This window comes from Bos indicus, chromosome 3 (assembly GCF_029378745.1).
Source record: "Bos indicus isolate NIAB-ARS_2022 breed Sahiwal x Tharparkar chromosome 3, NIAB-ARS_B.indTharparkar_mat_pri_1.0, whole genome shotgun sequence".
Taxonomy (NCBI): Eukaryota; Metazoa; Chordata; class Mammalia; order Artiodactyla; family Bovidae; genus Bos; species Bos indicus.
This window is the reverse complement of record NC_091762.1, coordinates 20,261,838-20,286,673: the sequence shown is the minus strand read 5'-3', so window position 1 is coordinate 20,286,673 and position 24,836 is coordinate 20,261,838. Positions and strand designations below refer to the sequence as shown.

The window sequence follows — 24,836 nt, the reverse complement described above, 5'->3', positions numbered from 1 at the left end:
TCTGAAAATGTAGCTGGAAAGACCTGCAAACTTGAGGGAAGCTTTCTGTGACAATATAAAATTTAAATTAAGGCTCAACTGAAAACTGGAGTAGAAGAAACGGGTATAAATTACCATAGAAAGCCTGGTTTAGATGATACTTTTTCAAATTATAAATTACTTTTGGGCTAGAATAGTCAGGAACTCTTATGGGACTTGAGCTGGGATTTGAAGAATAGGTTGAATTAGCAGACAGTGAGGGTTTTCCAGATGAAGGAAGTCATTCAAATTCTACCTATTCTTCACAAGGGCATTTTAAGCAAAAGCATTAAGGAAGGAGACCTCAAATACATTTAGAGATTTAACTCAAGGATTTAAAGAGAACTCATGAGATCAAGTTGGTCGGGCTAGGCTGTAGAAAGCCTTGAAGCTATGAACTTTTTACCGAAAGGCAATATTGAATTCTGAAGGTTCTAAGCAAGGAGTTGTGACTAATACAAGGAAGACCTATCAGTTATGAACTGTGTAACACTTTTTAGCTATCTTTGGGTGTAGCTTTCCCTCTCACTGGAGAGAGGCTGGGTGTGATGTTGGCAGATTCTAGCATGGCTTTAAAGCATGAACAAGACTAAGTCACTATTCGTAACAGTAATGTCTAATATATACTCAACACCTATCTATGTTGTAGATTTGTGCTAAGCTTCTTTGCATGCATTATATGATTATATCTTCACAACAATCCTGTAAGGGAGGTTCTACTATTATCCACATGTTAAAGATGAGGAAACTAAGGCTTATGGAGGTTATGTAACATGACAGAGGTCACAAAGCTAAGTGGCAAAGCCTTGAAAAACAGCTTTTAAAAATTCCAGGGACTTTCCTGGTGGTCCAGTGGTTAAGACTGCATGGTTCCAAGGCAGGAGGTGTGGATTCAATCATTGGTAGGAAACTAAGATCCTGCATGCCAAATGGTGTGGCCCCAAAACATCCAGTTTTCTTTATTGATTTAGAAGTTATACATTCACTTTTCTTTAGGAAGTTATCTTTGCAATTTTAACATGCATGATAATTTAAAATTAATATACTATCTAATTTATTTTTAAAACAAATCAATATATTAATCTCTCCTAATTGTCCAATATTATATCTTTTACTTCACAAGTTAGACATCATTATTTTATACAGGTAGCACTTGTTTAGATTTACTCAGATGCTTACCAAATTCTTTGCTCACCATTCCTTCTTGCATCTCAGATCTCCTTTCTGGTACCATTTTCCTTCTTCCTAAAGTAGAATTTCCTTAAGTAAAAGTCTGTTGAAGGCAAATTCTATTTTGTTGATCTGAAATGTCTTCACTTTACCATTATTTTAAAAATATTGTTTTTCTGGACATAAAATTCTAGATGGATAGTTTTCTTTTTATCATATTGACGATATTATGCCCTCCTCTTCTAGCTTCCACTGTTGCAGTGAGAAATCTATCATTCTTATTGCTTGTGGTAGGTGGCTTGTCTTTTTTCTTTGGTCCTTTAAGATTTTCTCTTTTGGTGTTTTTCTGTTTGACTACAACATAAGTGTGTGTGAATTTATGTATCCTGTTTGGTATACACTTCCTGTATCTGTAGGCTCATTTATTACTTCTCAAAAAATGTCAACTCTTATTTCTAAGAATTTTGGCTTTCCTCTATTCCCTTAATTCTTTAAAATTTTCTTATTCTAACCTCCATGCCTTTTAACCTCTCCTATATATTTTCCATTTCCATTGCCTCTATATTGCTTTCTCAAGAGTTAGTTCATATCTGACTTCCAATTTATTCTCCATCTATACTTAATATGTTAAACTAACCCCGAGAAAGTGTTAGTCACTCAGTAGTGTCCAACTCTTTGCAACCCCATGGATAGCCCTCCAGGCTCTTCTGTCCATGGAATTCTCCAGGCAAGAATATTGGAATGGGTAGCTATTTCCTTCTCCAGGGGATCTTCCCTACCCGGGGATCGAACTTGGTCTCCTGCACTGCAGGCAGATTCTTTATCATCAGAGCCACTGCTTTACATCTCTTAAAGTTCCATTTATTTTTCACATTTATCTGGTCATTTGTGATCATTTCTTCTTTTGTGATTCATTTTGTGTTCATTTTATGATTCTTTTATTTCTTTAAAAATATCATAGACATTTCACATTGTTTGATCATTCTAATATCTAAGGTCCTTGAATGAACCAGTGTTACTTCTGCTGATTCTTTCTCATGGGTGTATTTTTCTTTGTATGTTTGATGACATTTGATTAAGAGGCCCGTATTTAATTTTTTGTAAATCTATGAGATTTTGGAGGCCGAAACTGAGGATGTATTCCTTTACTTTTTTTTTTTACCACAATATGTGGCACATGGGATCTTCCCTGATGAGGGATCAGACCTGTGCCCCCTGCATTGGGAGCTTGCAGTCTCAGCTACTGAATCACCAGTGAAGTAGGTGAGGATATCTTCTTTAGAGAAGATCTGCATTTGCTTTTGCTGTGAGTAAGGCATGGTGGGACTGGGAGACTGCCAAGAATACAGTTTTGGCAGGGTGTGGGGGGAGCACACTATATGACTTGTGAGATCTTAGTTCTCTGACCAGGGATCAAACCTGGGTCCCTGGAAATGGAAATACCAAGTTCTAACCACTGGACTACCAGGGGATTCCTCCAACAATACATTAAAAAAAATTAAGTCTTACCACTATACTGCAGAACTAGAGGTCTTCCAATTCCATTTTTCCCATAACCTTCAAGCTCAAATAAATTATATAACTCCCTTCCCCTCTGCTCCTCCCAGTCAAATCCAAATTTCTTAGTGAAAGTAGTAGTGAAAGTATTAGTCACTTAGTTTTGTCCAACTTTTTCTGACTCCATGAACAGTAGCCCACCAAGCTCCTCTGTTCATGAAATCCTCCAGGCAAGAATACTGGAGTGGGTTGCCATTCCCTTCTCCAGGGAATCTTCCCTACCCAGGGATTGAACCTGGGTCTCCCTTATTGCACTTAAACCAGGAGGCTGCTTACTTGTTTCTCTCTGGCTTATTTTCCCTAGAACACTATTCTCCAGCTTTCTGGAATGATTTTAAGTACTCTTAATGCACCTTTTTTGCCTACTGGCCTTTGCACACACAGTTCTGTCTAGAAGAAACAAAACTCTTCTTTACTTAGCTCTTCCTTGTTCTTAAGGATTGAGTACAAGGGTCACATCTTCCACACAACCTTCTCTAACATTATCTTTTCCTCCACTCTACCCTCTGGGTTAGGTTCCTCACCTGGGTGTGTGTGTGTGGGTCCACTTCTCCCCTATCATTTATTATTTCATATTGCAATCAACTGCTTGTCCTCAGTAGAATGGAAATTTATTATATATTCTATATAAGGAGAGAATATATGACAGTATTTCTCAATAAATGTTTCTGGAAAGCACAAATTTATGATTTAACTTGGTAAAAGCTCAGCCTGAACTATAAGCATTCCTAGATTTATCCAAATTTCCTGGGGGTCTGATCTTAGACTCAAAGGTGGAATTAGTTTTCTTGACCGCCTGCCTCATGGCTACTTCAAGAGTAATCCTTATAACTCCTCTTTAAGGAGGGAGTAAGCCTACCCACCACCCCCTACTCCTGAGTAATACTTGGCTTTATAGAAGTTAGCTGTCTAGTTAAGGTTAAACTGTAACTTTACTTTAGATTTACTTTAGATATAATTTACTTAGGTATAACTTTTAATCCTGTTGACTATGAATCTCAACAGGTGTACAAACATTTCAACCAGTAATATAGCAATTAAAGGAAAGTTTTCCTTGTTTTCATTTCTACCTGACCATATAACTCCTGTTTCAGTAACAATGATGTCAGATTGTCAACAGAATTATAAATGAGAAGTACTGCAAATAAAGAAACAATGGCCAGGATGTACGAACTGTGTTTTTCAATATCACCCTTTCCCAACATAGTATCTCACACTATATAAAACTCTTCAAATCAGTTTTTTAACTTTTTATGGAATCATGTCATAATAGTAAAAAGTATAAGAATATATATATGAAGACTTTTAAATACAGTTATAACTCTGAAGTCCATTTTCCTCTAAATTTATCTAGCTGTCTTGGTATCTTCTCAAGCCATGTATAATGAAGATTCCGTGTTAAAGGGTCAGTGCTTTAGTATGCAGGATGATCTAGCATGTGCATAATGAAGTTCACCATTCAATCATTACATTTAATTACCAAGGGCTATGTACGTGAGGGAAAAGACAAAGAGAAAAATTTTAGAATCTACCGAGAAACCAAAATTGCACACTGCTTCATGATCGACCGAAAATACTGGAGGACTGGCAGAATGAGATCTTTGAATAGTAGACTTTGTCTTGATTATAAATGTAATATATAATTGTCAAAAAAAGAGGAGATATTTTAGAAATGTATAATTTTAGAAAGTAGAAGTCTCATAATCTTATCACTTCCACGTAACAGTTTAGTGGATATTTTCTAGACTTCATATGAGTAATGTATTATATTATACGTTTGCTAATATTACATACAGAAATATGATTATACTGAGTGGCAACTTTCCACTTAGGCATTATTTTGGATATCTTTCCACATCACTAAACACACAGCTACCTCAATCATTGTTATGGGCATAGTACTGCATTTTAGATACACTATAGTTTATCTATTCAAGTCCTTATTGATGTATGTTTGGGTTGCTTACAGTTTTTTGCCATTATAAAAAAATGCTGTAAAGAAATATTCATTTGTATGTGTGCTTCTGTTGAATAAACTCTTAGAAGAAATTTTTGAGTCAAAGATTATACATATTGAAACTTTTGACAACGCTATTTTATTCTTGTAAAACTTTGGGCAATAAGATTTCAATAAATTCTGAGAGTCAACACCTTTGCACTGAATTTCCACTTAGTCAAGTGTTCATTATTCAAACCTCTTAAACACACACCTTAAAACAACTCTGAAGGTTAAAGATTTTAAAGTTGCCTGCTTGGGATAAAAAGAGGAAAGAAACTAAAGAAGCATAAAGCATCATTAAAAGGAGCTTTTAAAAATGTTAGAAAATCCTTACATTAAAGTTGAATGATAAACAGGCAAATATATAATTTTATATTCAAGATTATCACAGTTATGTAAAATACTGTCTACTTTAAAAAGTGGTTTTCTAATTTTTCCAAATTAAAAAAATATTTTATTAGGAAAAAAATCTCAGAAAAAAATCTTTCTCTCCCCCCTAATCTGAAGATTCAACATTAAAATTGCTTCACTTTCCATTACAGAAGGAATTTTGCTGTGTCTTCCTGAAGCCTTTCCTATATGCCCAATTCCAAAGCCCAATGTCTGCAAGATAATCTTCAGGACTATCAAAAATTATACAAGAAAAAGTTTTATCAGCAAAATGAGTTTTATTTCATTTTTTCCCTCTAAAAATTACTTTAAGAAGAGTTCATCTACTACTTTCTTTTATTTTTTATTTTTTCTAATTTTATTTTACTTTTAAATTTTACATAATTGTATTAGTTTTGCCAAATATCAAAATGAATCCGCCACAGGTATACACGTGTTCCCCATCCTGAACCCTCCTCCCTCCCCATACCATCCCTCTGGGTATTAGGGACTTCCCTGGTGGTCCAGTGGTTAAGATTTCGCCTTCCAATACAGGGGGTGCAGGTTTAATCCCCAGTCAGGGAGCTAAGATCCCACATGCCTCATGGCCAAAATCCAAAAACAGAAAATAGAAGTGATATTGTAACAAATTCAATAAAGACTTAAGTACTCTATTAAATGAATGGCTCCAAGATCTGATCTATTTTCCTCTTTTATAAATTAATGTGATTCACTCTAATCCCAATTAATATTTCTATGTCCACAGAGCCAAAAGAGACATTTTAGAAAGAAGATTAAGCATTACTAAAAGCTCACTTTGCTTAATCATAATGGGGAATAAGGAACTGTGACCTGGATGTTATTCTAATTTTTTAACATGATTTCAGCATGATTGGGAAGAATGGATTATAAACCTAGACAAATGGATAAAATTTCTCAATAAACTACATGAAGACTATATCCTTTTAGGATTATTCAGAACATTGGGTGGGAAGATGCAAAGCTGCTCATAATAATCAGTTTATTAGTTTTCTCAGGGCTGCCAATTGAGGTTGTGTGTGTATGTGTGTGTGAAAGCCAGGAATCCTAACCATTAGGCCACCCAGGGAACTCCTTTTTTTAAAAAAAATAAAAGCCACTATTAAAAGTTCAGAAAATAAAAACAAATAACACAGTGGTTACGCTAGTGGTAAAGAATCCACCTTCCAATGCAGGAGAAGCGAGGCATGGGTTTGATCCCTGATTTGGGAAGATTCCCTGGAGTAGGAAAAGGCAGCATACTTCAATATTCTTGCCTGAGAAATCCCATGAACAGAGGAGTCTGGTGGGCTCAGTCTATGGGGCCACAAAGAGTCAGACACGACTGAGCGACTAAGTACAGTCCCTTGTCAGTGAAAAAGAAATCCAAAATAAAAGAAAACTGGTTATCTTTGAATATTCCTATCTTAGCTTTACACCTCATTCTGACCAGGAAAAATGTCCTTAATTTTTATTCTAAACAATTTAAAAATGATTGTAGCATCAGAAACAGTAACTAACTTATATGCCTTTCTTTTCCGATAATCTGTTACTGAGCAGTATACATATATTTTAGAAAATACAGAAAGAAAAAAGAATTATATAAAATAAAATTATTCATAAATTCTATCATCTTACTATTTGCATATATATATATAAAACCAGATTTTTCTTTATATATACACTACACATATCTTTTCTAATACCCACCAATTTTCCCATCTGCTTCTTCTCTCACCACAGTTTTGGGGCTTTCCTCCATTGAACATTTGTGTAAATTATGGAACAGAATGTACACACTACAGAAAAGTGAAGTCACTCAGTCATGTCCAACACTTTGTGACCCTATGGACTGTTGCCTGCCAGGATCCTCTGTCCATGGGGATTCTCCAGGCAAGAATCACACACTATAAATTTTCATAAAATACTGAGGCACAGAGGTAGAAGAAACTGTGAGAGAATTTCATAACTTTTCATAACAAGGAATCAATAGAATATAGCCTAAAATGAGACCATGATTTAAGAAAACATGATCCCAACACCCTTTTTTAAAAACATTTTTGGGAAATTCGCTGTTGTTCCAGTGGTTAGGACTTGGCGTTCACTGCCAAGGGCCTGGATTTGATCCCTGGTTGGGGAACCTTTAAGATCCCACAAGCTGTGTGGCCAAAAATAAACAAACAAAAACTGCAATACTATCACACCTAAAAAATTAACAATTCCTAAATATTATAAACTATTCTGTAAGCCTCCAAATTTTATTAATTGTTTAACACATTTTTTAGGATAATTGGTTTGTTTGAATTAGGAGCCAAACAAAGTCTACACATAGTCTTACGTTTTCCACAAGCTCTTTTTTAACCTTATTTGGGTCTTTCAGTAAATGACATTTATGAAAAGTAAGTGACGAAGAAAAGCAATGTTCAGGTTAACCTCAATTTCCTCTTTATGTCAATTTCAAGTAACGTGACATCACATTTTTTAAAAATGGAGTAAATCATACTCAGTTCAGTTCAGTCGTTTAGTCGTGTCCGACTCTTTGCGACCCCATGAATCACAGCACGCCAGGCCTCCCTGTCCATCACCATCTCCCTGAGTTCACTCAGACTCACGTCCATCGAGTTGGTGATGCCATCCAGCCATCTCATCCTCTGTCGTCCCCTTCTCCTCCCGCCCCCAATCCCTCCCAGCATCAGAGTCTTTTCCAATGAGTCAACTCTTCGCATGAGGTGGCCAAAGTATTGGAGTTTCAGCTTTAGCATCATTCCTTCCAAAGAAATCCCAGGGCTGATCTCCTTCAGAATGGACTGGTTGGATCTCCTTGCAGTCCAAGGGGCTCTCAAGAGTCTTCTCCAACACCACAGTTCAAAAGCATCAATTCTTGGGTGCTCAGCTTTCTTCACAGTCCAACTTTCACATTCATACTTGACCAATGGAAAAACCATAGCCTTGACTAGACAGACTTTTGTTGGCAAAGTAATGTCTCTGCTTTTCAATATGCTATCTAGGTTGGTCATAACTTTTCTTCCAAGGAGTAAGCGTCTTTTAATTTCATGGCTGCAGTCACCATCTGCAGTGATTTTGGAGCCCAGAAAGATAAAGTCTGACACTGTTTCCACTGTTTCTCCATCTATTTCCCATGAAGTGGTGGGACCGGATGCCACGATCTTTGTTTTCTGAATGTTGAGCTTTAAGCCAAAATTTTCACTCTCCACTTTCACTTTCATCAAGAGGCTTTTTAGTTCCTCTTCACTTTCTGCCATAAGGGTGGTGTCATCTGCATATCTGAGGTTATTGATATTTCTCCTGGCAATCTTGACTCCAGCTTGTGCTTCTTCCAGCCCAGCATTTCTCATGATGTACTCTGCATATAAGTTAAATAAGCAGGGTGCCAATATACAGCCTTGACGTACTCCTTTTCCTATTTGGAACCAGTCTGTTGTTCCATGTCCAGTTCTAACTGTTGCTTCCTGACCTGCATACATGTTTCTCAGGAGGCAGGTCAGGTGGTCTGGTATGCCCATCTCTTTCAGAATTTTCCATAGTTTATTGTGATCATACTACATGTGCTATTTTTAAAGTAAAATGTAATAAATACAATTTTACTGAAATTTCACACAAAGAGAAGGAATTACTGAACTTCAATCATTTTCTTATTACAAGAGATTTTCCTAACAGACTTAGTTCTATGGTTAAGAAAACAGATTATTGAGAATTTGAGTTTTGTTGTTCAAATGTTTCAATTTTAGACAATATCTAATTGACTTCTTACTATAAAAGATAAAGTTAATATCTCTCCTATACTTTCTCCCATCTTTATTCCTTTACTTCCCAATTTTTAAATTATAAATTTATATGGATACTATTCTTTTATTGATATATAACTTTACATTAGTTTCAGGTATACAACATAATGATGCTATGCTGCTGCTGCTAAGTCACTTCAGTGGCATCCGACTCTGTGCGACCCCATAGACGGCAGCCCACCAGGCTCCTCTGTCCATGGGATTTTCCAGGCAAGAGTACTGGAGTGGTATGCCATTGCCTTCTCCGAATGATGCTACACACACACACACACACACACACACACACACACACACACATTGTGAAAGGATCCTGGCAATAAATCTCAACATCAAACATAGTTAATCACAATTTTTTTCTTGTGACAAGAACTTTTAAGATCTACTCTCTCAGCAACTTTAATATATACAATCACTATTATTAACTATAGTTATCATCGTGAAGATTATATCTCCAGGACTTTAACTGGAATTTTGTACCTTTTTGATTGCCCATAAGACTATTAGAAAATGAAGTAACTAAAGACATTGAGAGGTATGACAAATGCAAGGCAATTTAGAGAATCGCAAGGTCACTTTTTGATGTGTAATGGGCTTTGTAAAGAAATGCAGAATTTAACATGTTATGGGGATAGTAACATGGCCAGAATATATAAAAAAGAAATGTGGGGATTCTGGGAAGTTGCCTTATAGGAAGTATCAGAAATCTGTTTTCCCACCTAGACACAATTTTATCAGTACAATCTGTCTGATATAAGGATTTTGGAACTTGGGAAGCTATTGAAGGTTTGCAATTTCCAGGGGAAGCCACGGATCACTAATTACAGTTAATTCCAGTTAATTTCAAAGTTTAGTTTAGCATAGGCTACCCATCTCCCATCCCCTAATCCCATGGCAGGCAGCCATGCATGTGGCTTATATGCAGCTTATAGTAGGAGCTAGGGTAGGCAATATGGACTCTGCCATCCAAATAATAGGGAACTGCATTCTGATCATGGAAGTGCAGACACAGAGACCATTGTTGTAACCTCCCTAGTTTGCTGCAAGCCTTTCACCTTCTGGCTGAAGTGACTGCCAGGTGATTTAAAGGGTTGATGCCTTTTTCTTCCCCTTCATTTTCTCTTGTCTCCTTTTTGGAGTCAGATACCAAAGACTAGGACATTCAAAAGCAACTACATACACAGGGGAAATTAGAAGATTATTGTAAATGACCAAGGAAAGGCACAGGCTCAGAAAAGATTTGAAAAGACCTTAATTTTACACCTTAGGCTAATTCTCAGCACAGAGATAGCCCACAGTAATTAAAAAAAAAAAAAAAAAGCACTACACCATACACAAAAATCAACTAAAAATGAATTAAAGACTTAAGCATAACTCCTGAAAAACAGTAAAACTACAAGAAGAAAACACAGAGGGGAAGCTCTCTCTCCAGGTTTTTTGGACTTGATGCCAAAAGTACAAGCAACAAAAGCAAAAACATAAAAAAGGGGACTACGTCAAATTAAAAAGCTTCTGCACAGCAAAGGAAACCATCAATAAAATGAAAAAGCAACATATGGAATGGGAGAAAATATTTACAAACCATATATCCAATAAGTGATTAACATCCACAGCATACAAGGAGCTCATATAACTCAATAGCAAAAAACCATATTGTGCAATTTAAAAATGGGCAAAGAACCTGAACAGACATTTTCCAAAGAAAATACACAAGTGGCCCACAAGCACATGAAAAGGAGCTCAACATCACTAATCATAAGGGAAATACAAATCAAAACTACAATGAGGGACCTTCCTGGTTGGTTCAGTGGCTGGGATGCCACGCTCCCAATGCAGGGGATCGGGGTTCGATCCCTAGTCAAGGAGCTAGATCCCACATGCCACAACTAAGAGCCGGCATACAGAAACTAAAGATCACATGTGTTGCAACTAAGACCTGATGCAGCCAAATAAATTAATTTAAATAAGTTAATTTAAAAAACCACAATGAGATAACAATTCATACCTGTGAGAATGGCTATTATTTAAAAGATGAGATAACAAATGTTAGCAAGAATGTGGGAAAAGGGAATTTCTGTATACTGTTGGTGGGAATGTAAACTGGTATAGCAACTATGGAAAACAGTGTGGCGGTTTCTCAAGAAATTACAAACAGGATTACCATATGATCCAGCAATTCCACCTCTGTGTATATATACAAAGGAAACAAAACCACTATTGCAAAACGATATCTGTATTAAACTGCAGCATTTTTCACAATAGCCAAAGTATGGAAACAATCTAAGTGTCTATCAATGGGTAAATGGATCAAGGAAAAAAATATTACTCAGTCTTAAAAAAAGACAGAAATCCAGTCACTTGTGACAACATGAATGAATCTGGAGGGCATTATGCCCCAGAGATATTTCACCTGGAGGTGAAATAAGCCAGAGAGAGAGATAAACACCACACGGTATCACTGACATGTAAAATTAAAAACAAACAAACTGAGCTCCTAGAAACAGAGAGTAGAAAAGTGGTTGCCAGGGATTGGGAAGTAGAGGGAAACAGGGAGAGGTTAGTAAAAGGGTACAAACTTTCAGTTACATAATGAATAAGGTTCTGATGTATACCACGGTGACTATATCGACAACACTATATTGCTATCTACTTTTTCTTAAAGTACACTTGATTTACAATTTTGTGTTAGTTTCAGATATATAACAAAGTGATTTGGTTAGATAGATATAGATATTTCCTTTTTTCTGATTCTTTTCCATTAGGTTATTATAAGATACTGAATATAGTTCGCTGTGCTATACAGTAAATTCTTATTTATTTTATATATGGTGATGTGTATCTGATGTCACTGTACTGTATAACCAAAATTTGCTAAGAGAATAAATGTTCTCTCATACACAGACACAAAGGTAAATATACATCAGGTGATGGGTGTGTTAATTAATGTGATGGGGTAATCTTATTGCAATGTATACATATACAAAATCATCATGTTGTATACTTAATTTCACAATTTTTTCAGTTACACCTAAATAAATCTGAAAAAACAAAACCCAGCAAACCCAGCAAATCTGATTTCCAGAGTTACCTATCATTACACTCAAATGTCCAATTTTCAGTCAAAAAATCATAAGATATACAAAGAAACAGTTCAGTATCACTCAAAGGGAAAAAAAAAAAAAAAAACAATAGAAACTGTTCCAGAAAGACCAGATGACAGACCTAGTAAATAATACTTTAAAACAAAAGATTCTCAAATAACTAAAGGAAGATATATAGAAAGTCAGGAAAATAATGTATGAAGACAATGGAAATATCAGTAAAGAGACATGAAAACCTAAAATTAAATCAAAAAGGAATTCTAGAACTAAAAGTATAATTACTGAAATAAAAATTTACTAGAGGGATTTAAAGGAAGATTTGAGCAGGCAGAAAGAAGAATTAACATACCTGGAGATAGGACAAATGGAAATTATTGAGTCTGAGGAACAGAAAGAAAAAAGATTGAAGAATAATGAACATATCCCAGGGAATTGTGGGTTATCAACAAAAGTAAACCAACATACACACTTTGGGTATACAAGAAGAAGAGAGCAAAAGGGGCAGAGAGATTATTTGAAGAAATAATGGTCTAAAATTTCCCAAGTTTGATAAAAAGGTATGCATATAAACATCCAGAAGCTCAATGAACTCCAAATAGAATGAACTCAAACATATGCACAGAGGCACATTAAAATCAAATGGCTGAAAGTCAAAGACAAAGAGAGAATCTTGAATGCAATAGAAGAAAAGCCACTCGTCCCATACAAGAGAGCCTCAATAAGATTATCAACAGATTTCTCATCAGAAACTTCAGAAACCAGAAGGCAATGGGCTAATATATTCAAAATTCTAAAAAGGGGGGGAAAAACACCTGTCAACCAAGAATTCTCTATCCAGCAAAATTATCTTTCAAAAATGAAGGAGAAATTTAAAAATTTCCAGATAAACAAAAGCTCAGGGAGTCCCTTACCACTAGGTCTGCCCTGGAAGAAATACTAAAGGGTACCCTACATGTAGAAATGAAAGGACACTGGACAGTAACTCAAAGCAGTATGAAGAAATAAAGATGTCAGTGAACACATGGACAATTACAAAAGCTAGTATTATAGTAAAAATGATCTGCAATTCCACTTTTTGTTTTCTACATGATTTAAGAAACTAATACACTTTAAAACATTAGTCTAAAAGCAAGTATTGGTGTAACTTTAGTTTGTTATTCTATATTCTGTTTTGTACATAATTTAAGAGACTAACGCAGCGTAATTAGTTTAAGTTTGAGGGCATAAAGTATATAAAGATGTAATTTTGTAACATCAATAACTAAAAGGGGTGGGGTGGAGCTGTACAGAAGCAGTTTCTGTGTGTTATTTAAGTTGGTATAAATTCAACTTAAAATGTTATAACATTAGGATGTTAAATGTAATCCCCATGGTAACAACAAAGAAAAGAGTTACAGAATATACAGAAAAGGAAATGAGAATTGAAACATGTCAGTATATATATGCTCAACTTGAACATAAATTTCACAATTTATTGTTCCAGTTTAACTTTGACTCCCATAAAGAGAGGATGATATTTGCTGTGCAGGATCAAGAAAGAGAAAGCACAAACTTTTTTGAAAACTCTATTGCTATACTAATAAAATATGAAGAGGGAGACAAAAGAGATGAAATGGCTCACATCAAGTTTACAGAAGCAGTGGTCAGAGCCAAAAGTCCAAATTTAAGTGGATGGCTTTTGTCTTAACGTCAATACCAGAAATGTTAAAACAGCATGCATTTGGGTACTGGGGAACATATACAGAGGAGGCTCTCAATGAAACAGCTTAAATTATATTTTCCTACTGTTAAAATAGGACTTTGGTCTCCCAGTTTATTACCTTTTGAACCAACAGTAAATAATCCTTTGGGATCACTTGACTAGACATTTAAAAAAAAAAAAAAAAGAGCAAAACAGAAGTTCTTTTTTTTGGGTAACAGCCTACGTTAAAACCATAAAAGCTGACAAACGAGTCTTTCTGATACACTTGCCCTATTCACAATGGCAGTACTAGTGACAAGAGATTTATTGTTCATTTTGTGCAATCAGGAAACTAAAAGACCAGGTTGTGACCTAAATTATAAATTACACTTTTAATCTTTTGATTGTAATAAAATGTTTTTGGACTGAGCAACTTTCAAAGAGGAGCAATTTTCTCCACCTATAGCCATTCATCCACAAGTTGTATACTAACTTATTGCAGCTGATTTTGTTTTTAACTTACAGATTGTTCACTGAGATTATTTTTTTAACCAGCTTCAAAAAAATTGGCACTTCCAATCTCCCATTGCTAATAAATAATGAGTAAATTACAATTGATGAAGGATCATTAGTAAGTTTGAAAAGATAAGCATTAACATATTTTAGATTTATAATTTAAAGTGAAAGTTTTATTCAGTTTATCATTTTTTATAGGTATGAATGGTGACATTGTTTGAAAGAACATAATTGGTAAAAGTACAAGAATATTGTTAGCAGCACTATTCATAATGGACTCCTGAGTGTCCATTTACTAGTAGAATGGCCATATATTCATATAATCAAATACTACACTGTAATGAACTGAATTAAATTATATTCAACAATATGGATGGATTTCGAACATAACTGAACAAAAGAATACATGACAGTATAACCCCAAAACATAAAGTTTAAGAAACAAGCAAGACTGAAATATATTGTTTAAGGATTTATACATGTTAAAACTATAGGGAGGCAGGGCAGCATGTGATTAGGGAAGGGCACAAGATGATGCTTCTAGGATGCTGACAATGTTCTATTGCTGGTGGTTACATGAGTGTTTGTTTTGGGGGACTTCCTTGGTGGTTCAGTGGCTAAGACACTATGCTCCTGATATAGTGAATGCAGGTTCAATCCCTGGTCAGGGAACTAGATCCCATGTCTCAACCAAGGGTTCACATGCCGCAACTAAAGACTCCACATGTTGCAATTAAGACAGCCACATGAGTGTTTAAAACTACTTGTTAAATTTTATATATGTGTTTTAAACACTTTTTGGATGGGTTGTATTTTATAATTTTTGAAAAGTTAAACAATAAAACACACAACTGGATGTCCAGCTCTGGTACTTCTTTAAAACATCTAAGTTCATTTAAAGGAAATGGGATGCATTTAAATATCTGTGGTTATTCCAGTTATGGATCACTGAAATTATTATAAACATGCAACTGATGTTCTTTTTTCCTAGAAACTGTCTCTCTTCACTGACTAACTCTTGCACGTCTTCAGAATTCAGATTAAGACTTATCACCTCCCATAAGTCTTACCCAATATCTTTTCTCTTTCCCTCTCCCACCTATTATTTTCCATACCTATCCAAGTTAGGTATCTTTCGTCTCTGTTCCCTCAGTGCTCAGAATATAGTATGCATATATCTCACTGTAGCGCAACAGTCTGCTGACTTTTCTGACCCCTCTCCTAACTTCTCCAACCACTCTCAGGTCATAGACTATAAATAATCTCAAAAGCTGGGACTATTGTTTTTGTTTTCTTCTAATATCCAGCACTTGACATATACGAGATATTCAATAGATTTTTGGTGACTAAACAAATGAATGAAAATGTATTTCCAGGGGACTTTCTTCGTGGTTCAGTGGTTCAGTGCAAGGCAAGGGATACCAGTTTGACCCCTAGCCAGGAAGATTCCACATGCCCCAGGGCAACTAAGCCTGTGCATCACAACTACTGAAGCCTACGTGCCTAGAGGCCTTGTTCAGCAAGAAGTGAAGCCACCACAATAAGACTGCACACTGCAACTAGAGAGTAACCCCTTCCTCCCACCTTCAGCTCTCTGTAACCAGACAAAGCCCACGTGCAGCAACAAAGACATAGCACAACCAAGAAGAAATAAATAAAAATTAAAAAAAGAAAACACATTTTCATAATACCAGTGAACAATACTGTCAATTTTTACTCCAGTGAGATGAGAAATATGGTGAAAAGCTTTTATGTTACATTGCATAGTTGTTGTTGTTCAGTCACTGAGTCACGTCTGACTGCAACACCATGGGCTGCAGCACGCCAGGTCTCCCTGTCCCTCACCATCTCCCGGAGTTTGCCCAAGTTCACGTCCACTGAATCAGTGATGCCATCCAACCATCTCATCCTCTGTCGCCCTCTTCTCCCTCTGCCTTCAGTGCTTCCCAGCATCAGGATCTTTTCCAATGAGCCACTCTTCCCATCAGGTAGCCAAAATATTGGAGCTTCAGCTTCAGCATCAATTCTTCCAATGAGTATTCAGGGTTGATTTCCTTTAGGACCGACTGGTTTGATCTCCTTGCAGTCCAAGTGGCTCTCAAGAGTCTTCTCTGGCACCACAGTTTGAAAACATCAATTCTTTGGTGCTCTGCCTTCTTTATGGTTCAACTCTCACATCTATACATGACTACCTGAAAGACCATATAGCCTTGACTATATGGATCTTTGTGGGCAAGGTGATGTCTTTGCTTTATAATACACTGTCTAGATTTGTCATAGCTTTCCTTCCAAGAAGCAATTGTCTTCTAATTTCATGGCTGCTATCACCATTGCAGTTGATTTTAGAGTGCATATAAGTAATCAATAAATGGCATTAAGATAGAGTTTTGCAAGGAAGGGAAGAGGGTTAAAAAACACTATCCAAATTTAAAAGATTATGACCAAAAGTCAAAAGCATTAGTAGGTTCACGCTTCTTATAGGTGACTTAATTATAAAGATTTTCATAAAAGAGAAATTTAAAATATACTAGCAATTTAATTAAAGCATTAGGTGCGGTGGCGGAGTCGGCATCGGCTACAGCGGGAGACTTTGGCGCGATGTCTCACACCATCTTGCTGGTACAGCCTACCAGAGGCCAGAAGGCAGAACTTATGCTGACTATGAATCTGTGAATGAGTGTATGGAAGGTGTTTGTAAAATGTATGAAGAACATCTGAAGAGAATGAATCCCAACAGCCCCTCTATCACATATGATATCAGTCAGTTGTTTGATTTTATTGATGACCTGGCAGGTCTCAGATGCCTTGTTTACCGAGCTGATACCCAGATATACCAGCCTTATAACAAAGACTGGATTAAAGAGAAGATCTACATGCTCCTTTGTCAACAGGCCCAACAGGCTGGGAAATAGTTGAGTTTGGGAGCATTAGGGGAATGGGAGTGGGCTTGGAACACAGGTGTGTGCAGTGTGCTGTAATGGAAATTTCGTATTATAGTTATCCTGTTTCCATTTTGGTATACCCTAGCCAGAATTGACTGAGAAGGCAATGGCACCCCACTCCAGTACTCTTGCCTGGAGAATCCCATGGATGGAGGAGCCTGGTGGGCTGCAGTCCATGGGGTCACACAGAGTCGGACACGACTGAGGCGACTTAGCAGCAGCAGCCAGAATTGAATGTATTAGATAAAATATGATGATCTTGTTTAATCTGAAAACCCCTTTCCCCCCCGTTTTTTTACTTAAACATTTTTATGATGATTTAGATGGAAGTTGGTTTTTGTCAGTTAACTTCGGTTCCGGTCCCTCAAACTGCTCATGCCTGCTTTATAACATCCACTGTACTAATCCTCCTTCAAATTGGGGTGGGGAGTGGAGGCGCAGTTTAGTTACGTCCTCAAGATAAAATCTTGGTGAAAAACAAATAAATGTTCTTTAGTTATATTAAAAAAAAAAAAATTAAAGCGCTAGCTGTCCATAAGTCAATATTAGTATCTATAAAAAAACTTTTAACAAAGGCGATAATAACAAACAGGATCTTGATTTCAACAGGAAATAAACCTATTTTATTTTGGTGTACTCAAGTTTAATTTTCTCAGTTAAGCTGAGTGTTATTGAACTGAGGAAATATCTAATTTTAAATGTATTTGAAAGGTTAGACTCTTCAACATGTATTTAAATTTCCTGATTTCATAAGACAATGAAGCTTAATATCTTAAACCAGTCTATGGCAGCTACTCCTCAGAAGAATTTTGAGAAAGTATGACAGTAATATTTCACAAGCAACTTGACTATCTGCTGCTGCTAAGTCGCTTCAGTTGTGTCCGACTCTGTGCGACCCCATGGACGGCAGCCCACCAGGCTCCCCCGTCCCTGGGATTCTCCAGGCAAGAACACTGGAGTGGGTTGCCATTTCTTTCTCCAATGCATGAAAGTGAAAAGTGAAAGTGAAGTCGCTCAGTCGTGTCCGACTCTTAGCAACCCCATGGACTGCAGCCCACCAGGCCCCTCTATCCATGGGATTTTCCAGGCAAGAGTACTGGAGTGGGTTGCCGTTATAAAACCTACTATAATTTCTTTCTAGGCTTACAATTCTTGAAATATTAGTCTCATTATGTTATTTTCTTACAGCTTTTTAAAATATAATCTAAAAAAGTTATAGCATTAGGTTCTACACAGAAAATTTAATGGAAATCTTCAGCAAAAGTTAACTTTGGGATGCAAAGGTTAACATTTAAGAATTTTTTTTTGACATGTCACAAACAAATGATGTAAAAACATGAAATTACACATATACCAAAACATATACTCAAAACATATACCAAAGAAAATAGAGCAAAAATATTCTCCAACTAAACACAAAAATGAAATGGATGTTGCTGTTTTCATTAGGTTGATTCCCTTTTACTTAAAGGAAAGAGTCTACAAGTCTTGCCTGGCACTCAAAATCATTTCTACTCTGATCTGAATCTAATTTGTCAATTTTGAGAAAACAATGAGATCACTGTTTTCTAAGAATACCACCTGCTTCAATCGCTGTTTTGGGTTGTTGTTTTAGCAGCTAAGTTGTTTCTGACTCTTTCGTGACCCCACGTACTGTAGCCTCCCAGGCTCCTCTGTCCATAGAACTTTCCTGGCAAGAATACTGGAGTAGGTTGCCATTTCCTTCTCCAGGGGATCTTCCCAATCCAGAGATTGAATCCATGTCTCCTGCATTGCAGGCAGATTCTTTACCACAGAGTCACCAGGGAAGTACATATTTTAGTCATACTGGTACTCAATTATCTCCCAAATTCATCAAGCTCAAGATACCATTGGTAACTCATCCAGAAGTTGATGAGTTCCATTCTCTCCATTTATGTAAATCTATGGGCTTCCCCGCAGAGAAGGCAATGGCACCCCACTCCAGTACTCTTGCCTGGAAAATCCCATGGATGGAGGAGCCTGGTAGGCTGCAGTCCATGGGGTTGCTAAGATTCGGACACGACTGAGTGACTTCACTTTCACTTTTCACTTTTATGCACTGGAGAAGGAAATGGCAACCAGTGTTCTTGCCTGGAGAATCCCAGGGATGGGGGAGCCTGGTGGCTGCTGTCTATGGGGTCGCACAGAGTCGGACACAACTGAAGCGACTCAGCAGCAGCAGCAGCAGCAGCATGGGCTTCCCTAATAGCTCAGTAGATAAAGAATCTGCCTGCAATGCAGGAGACATAGGAGTCTGGGTTTGATCCTTGCGTTGGGAAGATCCCCTAGAGGAGGAAATGGCACTATTCTTGCCTAATCCCATGGACAGAGGAACCTGGCAGGTTACAGTCCAATGGGTCTCCAAGAGTCACACAACTAAGCGTTCAAACATAACACCCATTCTTAAAGGTCCTTCGCTGCCTTTTGTTCTTCCCCAAATTATTCCAACCTATGATGATCCTTCTTCTCTCCAACTTCCTCTGCACTTACTGTTCTAACATGGAAAAACTTATTTTTTTTTAAATTGTTATTTACTTTAAAAATCTTTTGAATTGTGAAATATAATGCACACAGAACAGAGTACATAAAAGTGAAATGCTCAATGATTTATCCCTAGGTGAATATCTATGAAATTTTCTCCAAGTAGAGAAACAGAAAACTGTTAGAAAAACCCCTTCATGCTCTTTTCTAATCACTAACACTCCCTCCTCCTCTACTTCTCACAAAAAGGTAACCACTACCCTAACAAATATGGTAATCCCCTTTTCTGTATAATTTTACCACCTAAATATGCAACCCCAAGCATCATAGCTTAGTTTTTTGAAACTTATATACATATAATCATACAATATGTATTCTTTTGTGTCTGGCTTCCTTTACTGAACATTATATGAAAATCATACATGTTTTGTAATAATGTTCATTTTCATTCTTTATATAAAATATATTTATACTCATTTAAGTAAATGAATGATTCATTTTTATCCATTCTGCTGTTGTTGGAGCTTTGGATAACTTCATTTTTAAAAGGATATAGATCTTGTTCCCCCAGCTAGAATGCACATTTCTTGAGGACAGGGATAATGTATTATTTTATATTTACCTTACTATCTGTATAATGCTATGCCATGCTTAATTGCTCAGTCGTGTCTGACTCTCTGCAACCCTGTGGACTATAGCCCGCCAGGTTCCTCTGTCCATGGGATTTTCCAGGCAAAAATACTGGAGTGGGTTGCCATTTCCTGCTCTAGAGGATCTTCCCAACCCAGGGATCAAATCGCGCCTCCTACACTGGCAGGCAGATTCTTTACCACTAGCACCACCTGGGAAGCCCTGTATAATGCTAAGCACATTAAATCTTGATTAAATAAATCAACAAGTGGTTTGAGAGATAAGAAAATAAGTTGAGCTGGAAATCAATGTAGTATTTTTAGAGCTAGTTATGCTACTGGCATTTTGGAACAGCTATTACAACTTTAATAAACCAGAAAGTTTGACTTCTCCTATTTTTGTATGCCTGAGGATTTATCATTTCTCATTCTTTTTGAGTCAACTGAAAGCTAAAAATTTATCAACTATCTCCCCAAATAAAATTAGAACAATTCAAAAGGTGGATAGTATCTACCCATCTTGTACAGTGTTTTACCAGTATATCGAACACCACTATGATCATCTCTCTAAACAAACTTCTTTATTTTTTTATCCTATTTCCTTAAGTTTATATTAACTATTATAAACTCAGAAACACAAGTTTCTGTGTCCAAAAGACAAGTCCAAAGTAAGTTTTGCTACAGAACCGAAGCAAAAATTCTAGTATCTAGATTCAGCAGGAAATTAATCATTCCTATTCAAAACTAAACCAAACAAAACAGTTTTTATATCTAATATGTTCTTCTTTTACAGTCAGTGAATGTTTCTGAGGCACTATGTAAACATCTCAAAATTTTTATACCACCTAATCTTCAGACCTATTCTGACTTTGTCTTAGAGAGTCAGTTTTGCTTTTTCATTTAACTTTTATAAAACTAGAGCCTCACCAACCTTCTCAGCAAACAGGAAAATATACTTCCAGGCAAGATTTTCTGGTATATTTGTGTCTTGGCCAAGTACATAGGGGCATGTCTCTAGTATTAGTTTTAACAATACACAGGCTATAATGTCTATAATGTCTTGTAATCTTGTTCAAGTTGGTAATTTGACATGACGAAAAACAGAAGAGGGAAAACAGTGATAGAGAAAAAAAAATAAAATAGCATAATACAAAGTAAAACAAGGGTATTCTCAAGTTGAGTCAGTGTAGTAAAGAAGAGATATTACTCGATGTATGTAGCCAATTCATTTCTATCTAAGGACAATTATCAAAGCCACATTTAGTATTTTTTTAATATAAAGTAACATTTAAATTTGATGTTTTCAAAACTGAGGGCAATAATAAATATGCCTTTTTTATATTTACCAAAGTCTTGAAAAGGAAGTAGACTGTTTAAAATATTACTTACATATCTTTATAACCTCTTCATAAGGGAGGAAAGTGAAGGAAAAACACAATAAATAGTTAAATCACAAATGAAGGATAATGTATACTACTAGTAGAAAAGTGAAAAAAATATTTGATTATATCACAAGACTTGCTATCTCAAAACTAATTTCAATATAAAATAAATGTTCTATTAATAAGGGAAAAACTAGAAAAAAAGAGAAAGCTGCAATTAATTTTAAAATATTTTCTAAAATAATCCTCATCAATTGTTGATCTTTAACTTCTAAAGATCCACAGAATGGAAGTTATTCTTACTGTATTATAAGAAACCTACCCACTATTTATTTTTGTAAGCAGCTAACCACACATGTTCCTTGTCTTTTCATTTAAAAGACTTTTCTCCCTAAAGCTCAAGAAGACTTCAATGTGTGTGGGTCCTCTTTCTTAGTTTAGTAAGAGGTCATTTCACCATCAATCTCACTTCGGAAACTACAAACACTTTACACTGTGTTGTATTTTAAAATTTTGGAGTAATTCTGTAATTACACTTCAAGTGATTTTACTTCTGATTTTACCTTCCAAGAATCAGCCATCCTCCCAGACTTCCCCATGCCCCAGATGGCTGAAGCACAATTCTAAGGCCAGTCTAGCATTAATGAAAATATTTTATCAGATACTTCTTAAAAACATTCCAATACTTAAGTCTTTGAGACAGCCAAGCAAACCGAACTACATTACCTCTTTATCTTTTAGTCCCAGGAGCAATACTTCTTCCATAAGGGTGAGGCGGATATCCTTAGAGTCTCCAATGTCCTCATTGTCTTGATTTCGGTCTTGATTCACGTTTTCCTCACTTTCTACCTTCTTTTCAGAATTCTTTCCCACTTCAGTACGACGGGCCCGGTGAGTTAAGGTGGTCATTCTCACCTGTTTCTGGAGAGGGTGATGAAAAAATATATGTATGCTTGTGTAAATAAACATCTAGATATTAATGCATGCATACTAAAAATGTAAGAAATATTAACAAACTTAAATGAGAAAGGAAGGAAGGAGTAACGACCAGAAAAAATTAGGTAGATAACACAGTATCTTTTCCAAAGTATAACAAGTTGAACTGCACTGGAAGCACTGACAAGAAATCAAATCAGTAATTCTAAAGACCAGGAGAAATGATATTGTTTTTTAAGCCTGCTGATTTCTTGTGCATAACCTATAACCTAGGAGAGAATTTCCATTATTGTGATTCCTTTCACAAAATGGATTCTCCACAAGTTAAATAATATGGAACAGCAAAAAAATGTGAGCATCTGGCTCCAAAGAGCATACAGTAATTTAAATATAATTTCTAAAAATATTCAATGATGCATTATAAACCACAAAAATTAGTAAAAAAAAAAATTAAGAAAAACTAAATAGAAATACATGTTCTAATACTTCCTTCCCAAACTCAAATGATTCATTTCATGCAACCACTTTGGAGATCATCAGTCTAGAGAATAACACTCAGAATATCATGTATAGCATTTCCATATAGCTAAAAACTTTCATCTCTATTCCTAATCATCTTGCAAATACATAAACAGGTGACAACAAAAAGTACTGGCAAGAGAATGTTAAAAGATTAGCAAATTCTTTTTCAATTACAAAAAAAATCAGCCTTTTTATATCATGCACTACAGGTTGTTTTTTTTTTTTTTTTTGCCTTTTCATACTGTTCATGGAGTTCATTTGGCCACCTGATGTGAAGAGCTGACTCACTGGAAAAGACCCTGATGGTGGGAAAGATTGAGGGCAAGAGGAGAAGGGGCCACAGAGAATGAGATGGTTGGATGGCATCACCGACTCAACAGACATGAGTTTGAGCAAACTCTGGGAGATGGTGAAGGGCAGGGAATTGTGGTGTGATGCAGTTCATGGGATCACAAAGAGCCCAAAGAGTTGGACACGACTGAGCGACTGACAACAGCCGTTTTAAAAACCTACAGTCAAAAAAATTCCACTATTATGTGTGATAGTTTAAAATTAGCATACTTTACATCAACCTAAATGCCAGTTCTTAAGGTAAAGTACAGTAAGTATTTTAAACCAGCAATTATTGAAAAGAATAGCTTTTTCAAGGTCAAAAGAGCACATTCAAGAGCCTCTGTGACTGGATCTCATTCTATCTTCTAGCAATATTTCCCATTACTCCAAAGGTACTGTTAAGGCATTTCACAAACAGGTCATGCCTTTCTTTGTAGAGGATGGAGTCTCTCCCCCTTCCCTTCCTCTCTAAATTCTACTCATTCTTTGAAGTCTTACTGAGGACCCACTGTAAAGCCTTCAGGGAAATCTGCTTTTCCATTACCCGGTGTCCCATGGCTAGGTCTCTCTCTCAGCTGTACTTTCAAACAACTTTATTTATACTTACTTCCTTTAAAGTATTTGTTATAGTTTTCTTTTGGTATGGCTGCCTCTAAACTGTAAACTTCTTGAGGGCAGGGATATTGTCTTCTTGGGTTTTTATATTCTCCATAGCAAATAGCACAAATGTCTTTACGTTGTAACTGCTCGACAAATATACACTGATTAAAATGAATACTCAGAAATGCATGAGAATATTTAAAAGATAAATAAAGTGACTTACAAAAGATTCTTTGTTCAAGGCTGTATTTCAAATAATTCTTGGTGGGAGGCAGGCGTAAGAGTGAAAAAAGAGAACCATGAAATAAATGCTTATGGGCACTAACCCTATCTGGCACTGTGAATAGGGTTTATTTTCTAATCCAAGAAACTTAGTATCTTCGGGGCAAAAAAAAAAAAAAAAAAGGAGTGGGGATTTTCTTCGACGAATTAATCACCCCTGGACATTTACTAGTTAAAAAGCCTATTAAAAAACAAACAAACAAAACCGATGGCCCCAAAATTAAATATAAACCTCCTTCTCTCCATAAAGTAAAATATTTGGAGGGATTTTTTTGGACGTTATATGTATTTCCCCCGTTGCTTACCTGACGTTACTCCTGGGTTACAGCCAAACGCAGGTTGCAGCTTGCGCTCTATTTTATGGGGACATTTGTCCCCACCCCCACCCCCTACCCCCGTCCTGCTAGGTGAAAAACTTCTCAGCCACGCAGAGAGAACAAACTTCCTGATGATTCGATGCAGAGAAGGAATAACAC

General features: G+C 36.2%; 1 protein-coding gene and 1 pseudogene across 1 annotated transcript in view; one reads left to right on the top strand and one right to left on the bottom strand.

Moving 5' to 3' along the window:
* The window catches only part of GOLPH3L (golgi phosphoprotein 3 like), a 47,968-nt gene extending 23,163 nt beyond the window's left edge, over positions 1–24,805 (bottom strand). The window contains exons 1-2 of the mRNA XM_019956177.2: positions 24,666–24,805; positions 22,414–22,608 (exon numbers count right to left, since the gene is read on the bottom strand). Of these exons, the coding sequence (XP_019811736.2) occupies positions 22,414–22,596 (183 nt within the window). The 5' untranslated portion in view covers positions 22,597–22,608; positions 24,666–24,805. The remainder of the gene's footprint in view (positions 1–22,413; positions 22,609–24,665) is intronic.
* Positions 16,797–17,217, top strand: LOC109555371 (enhancer of rudimentary homolog pseudogene; annotated as a pseudogene).
* Positions 24,806–24,836: the final 31 nt, after the last annotated feature.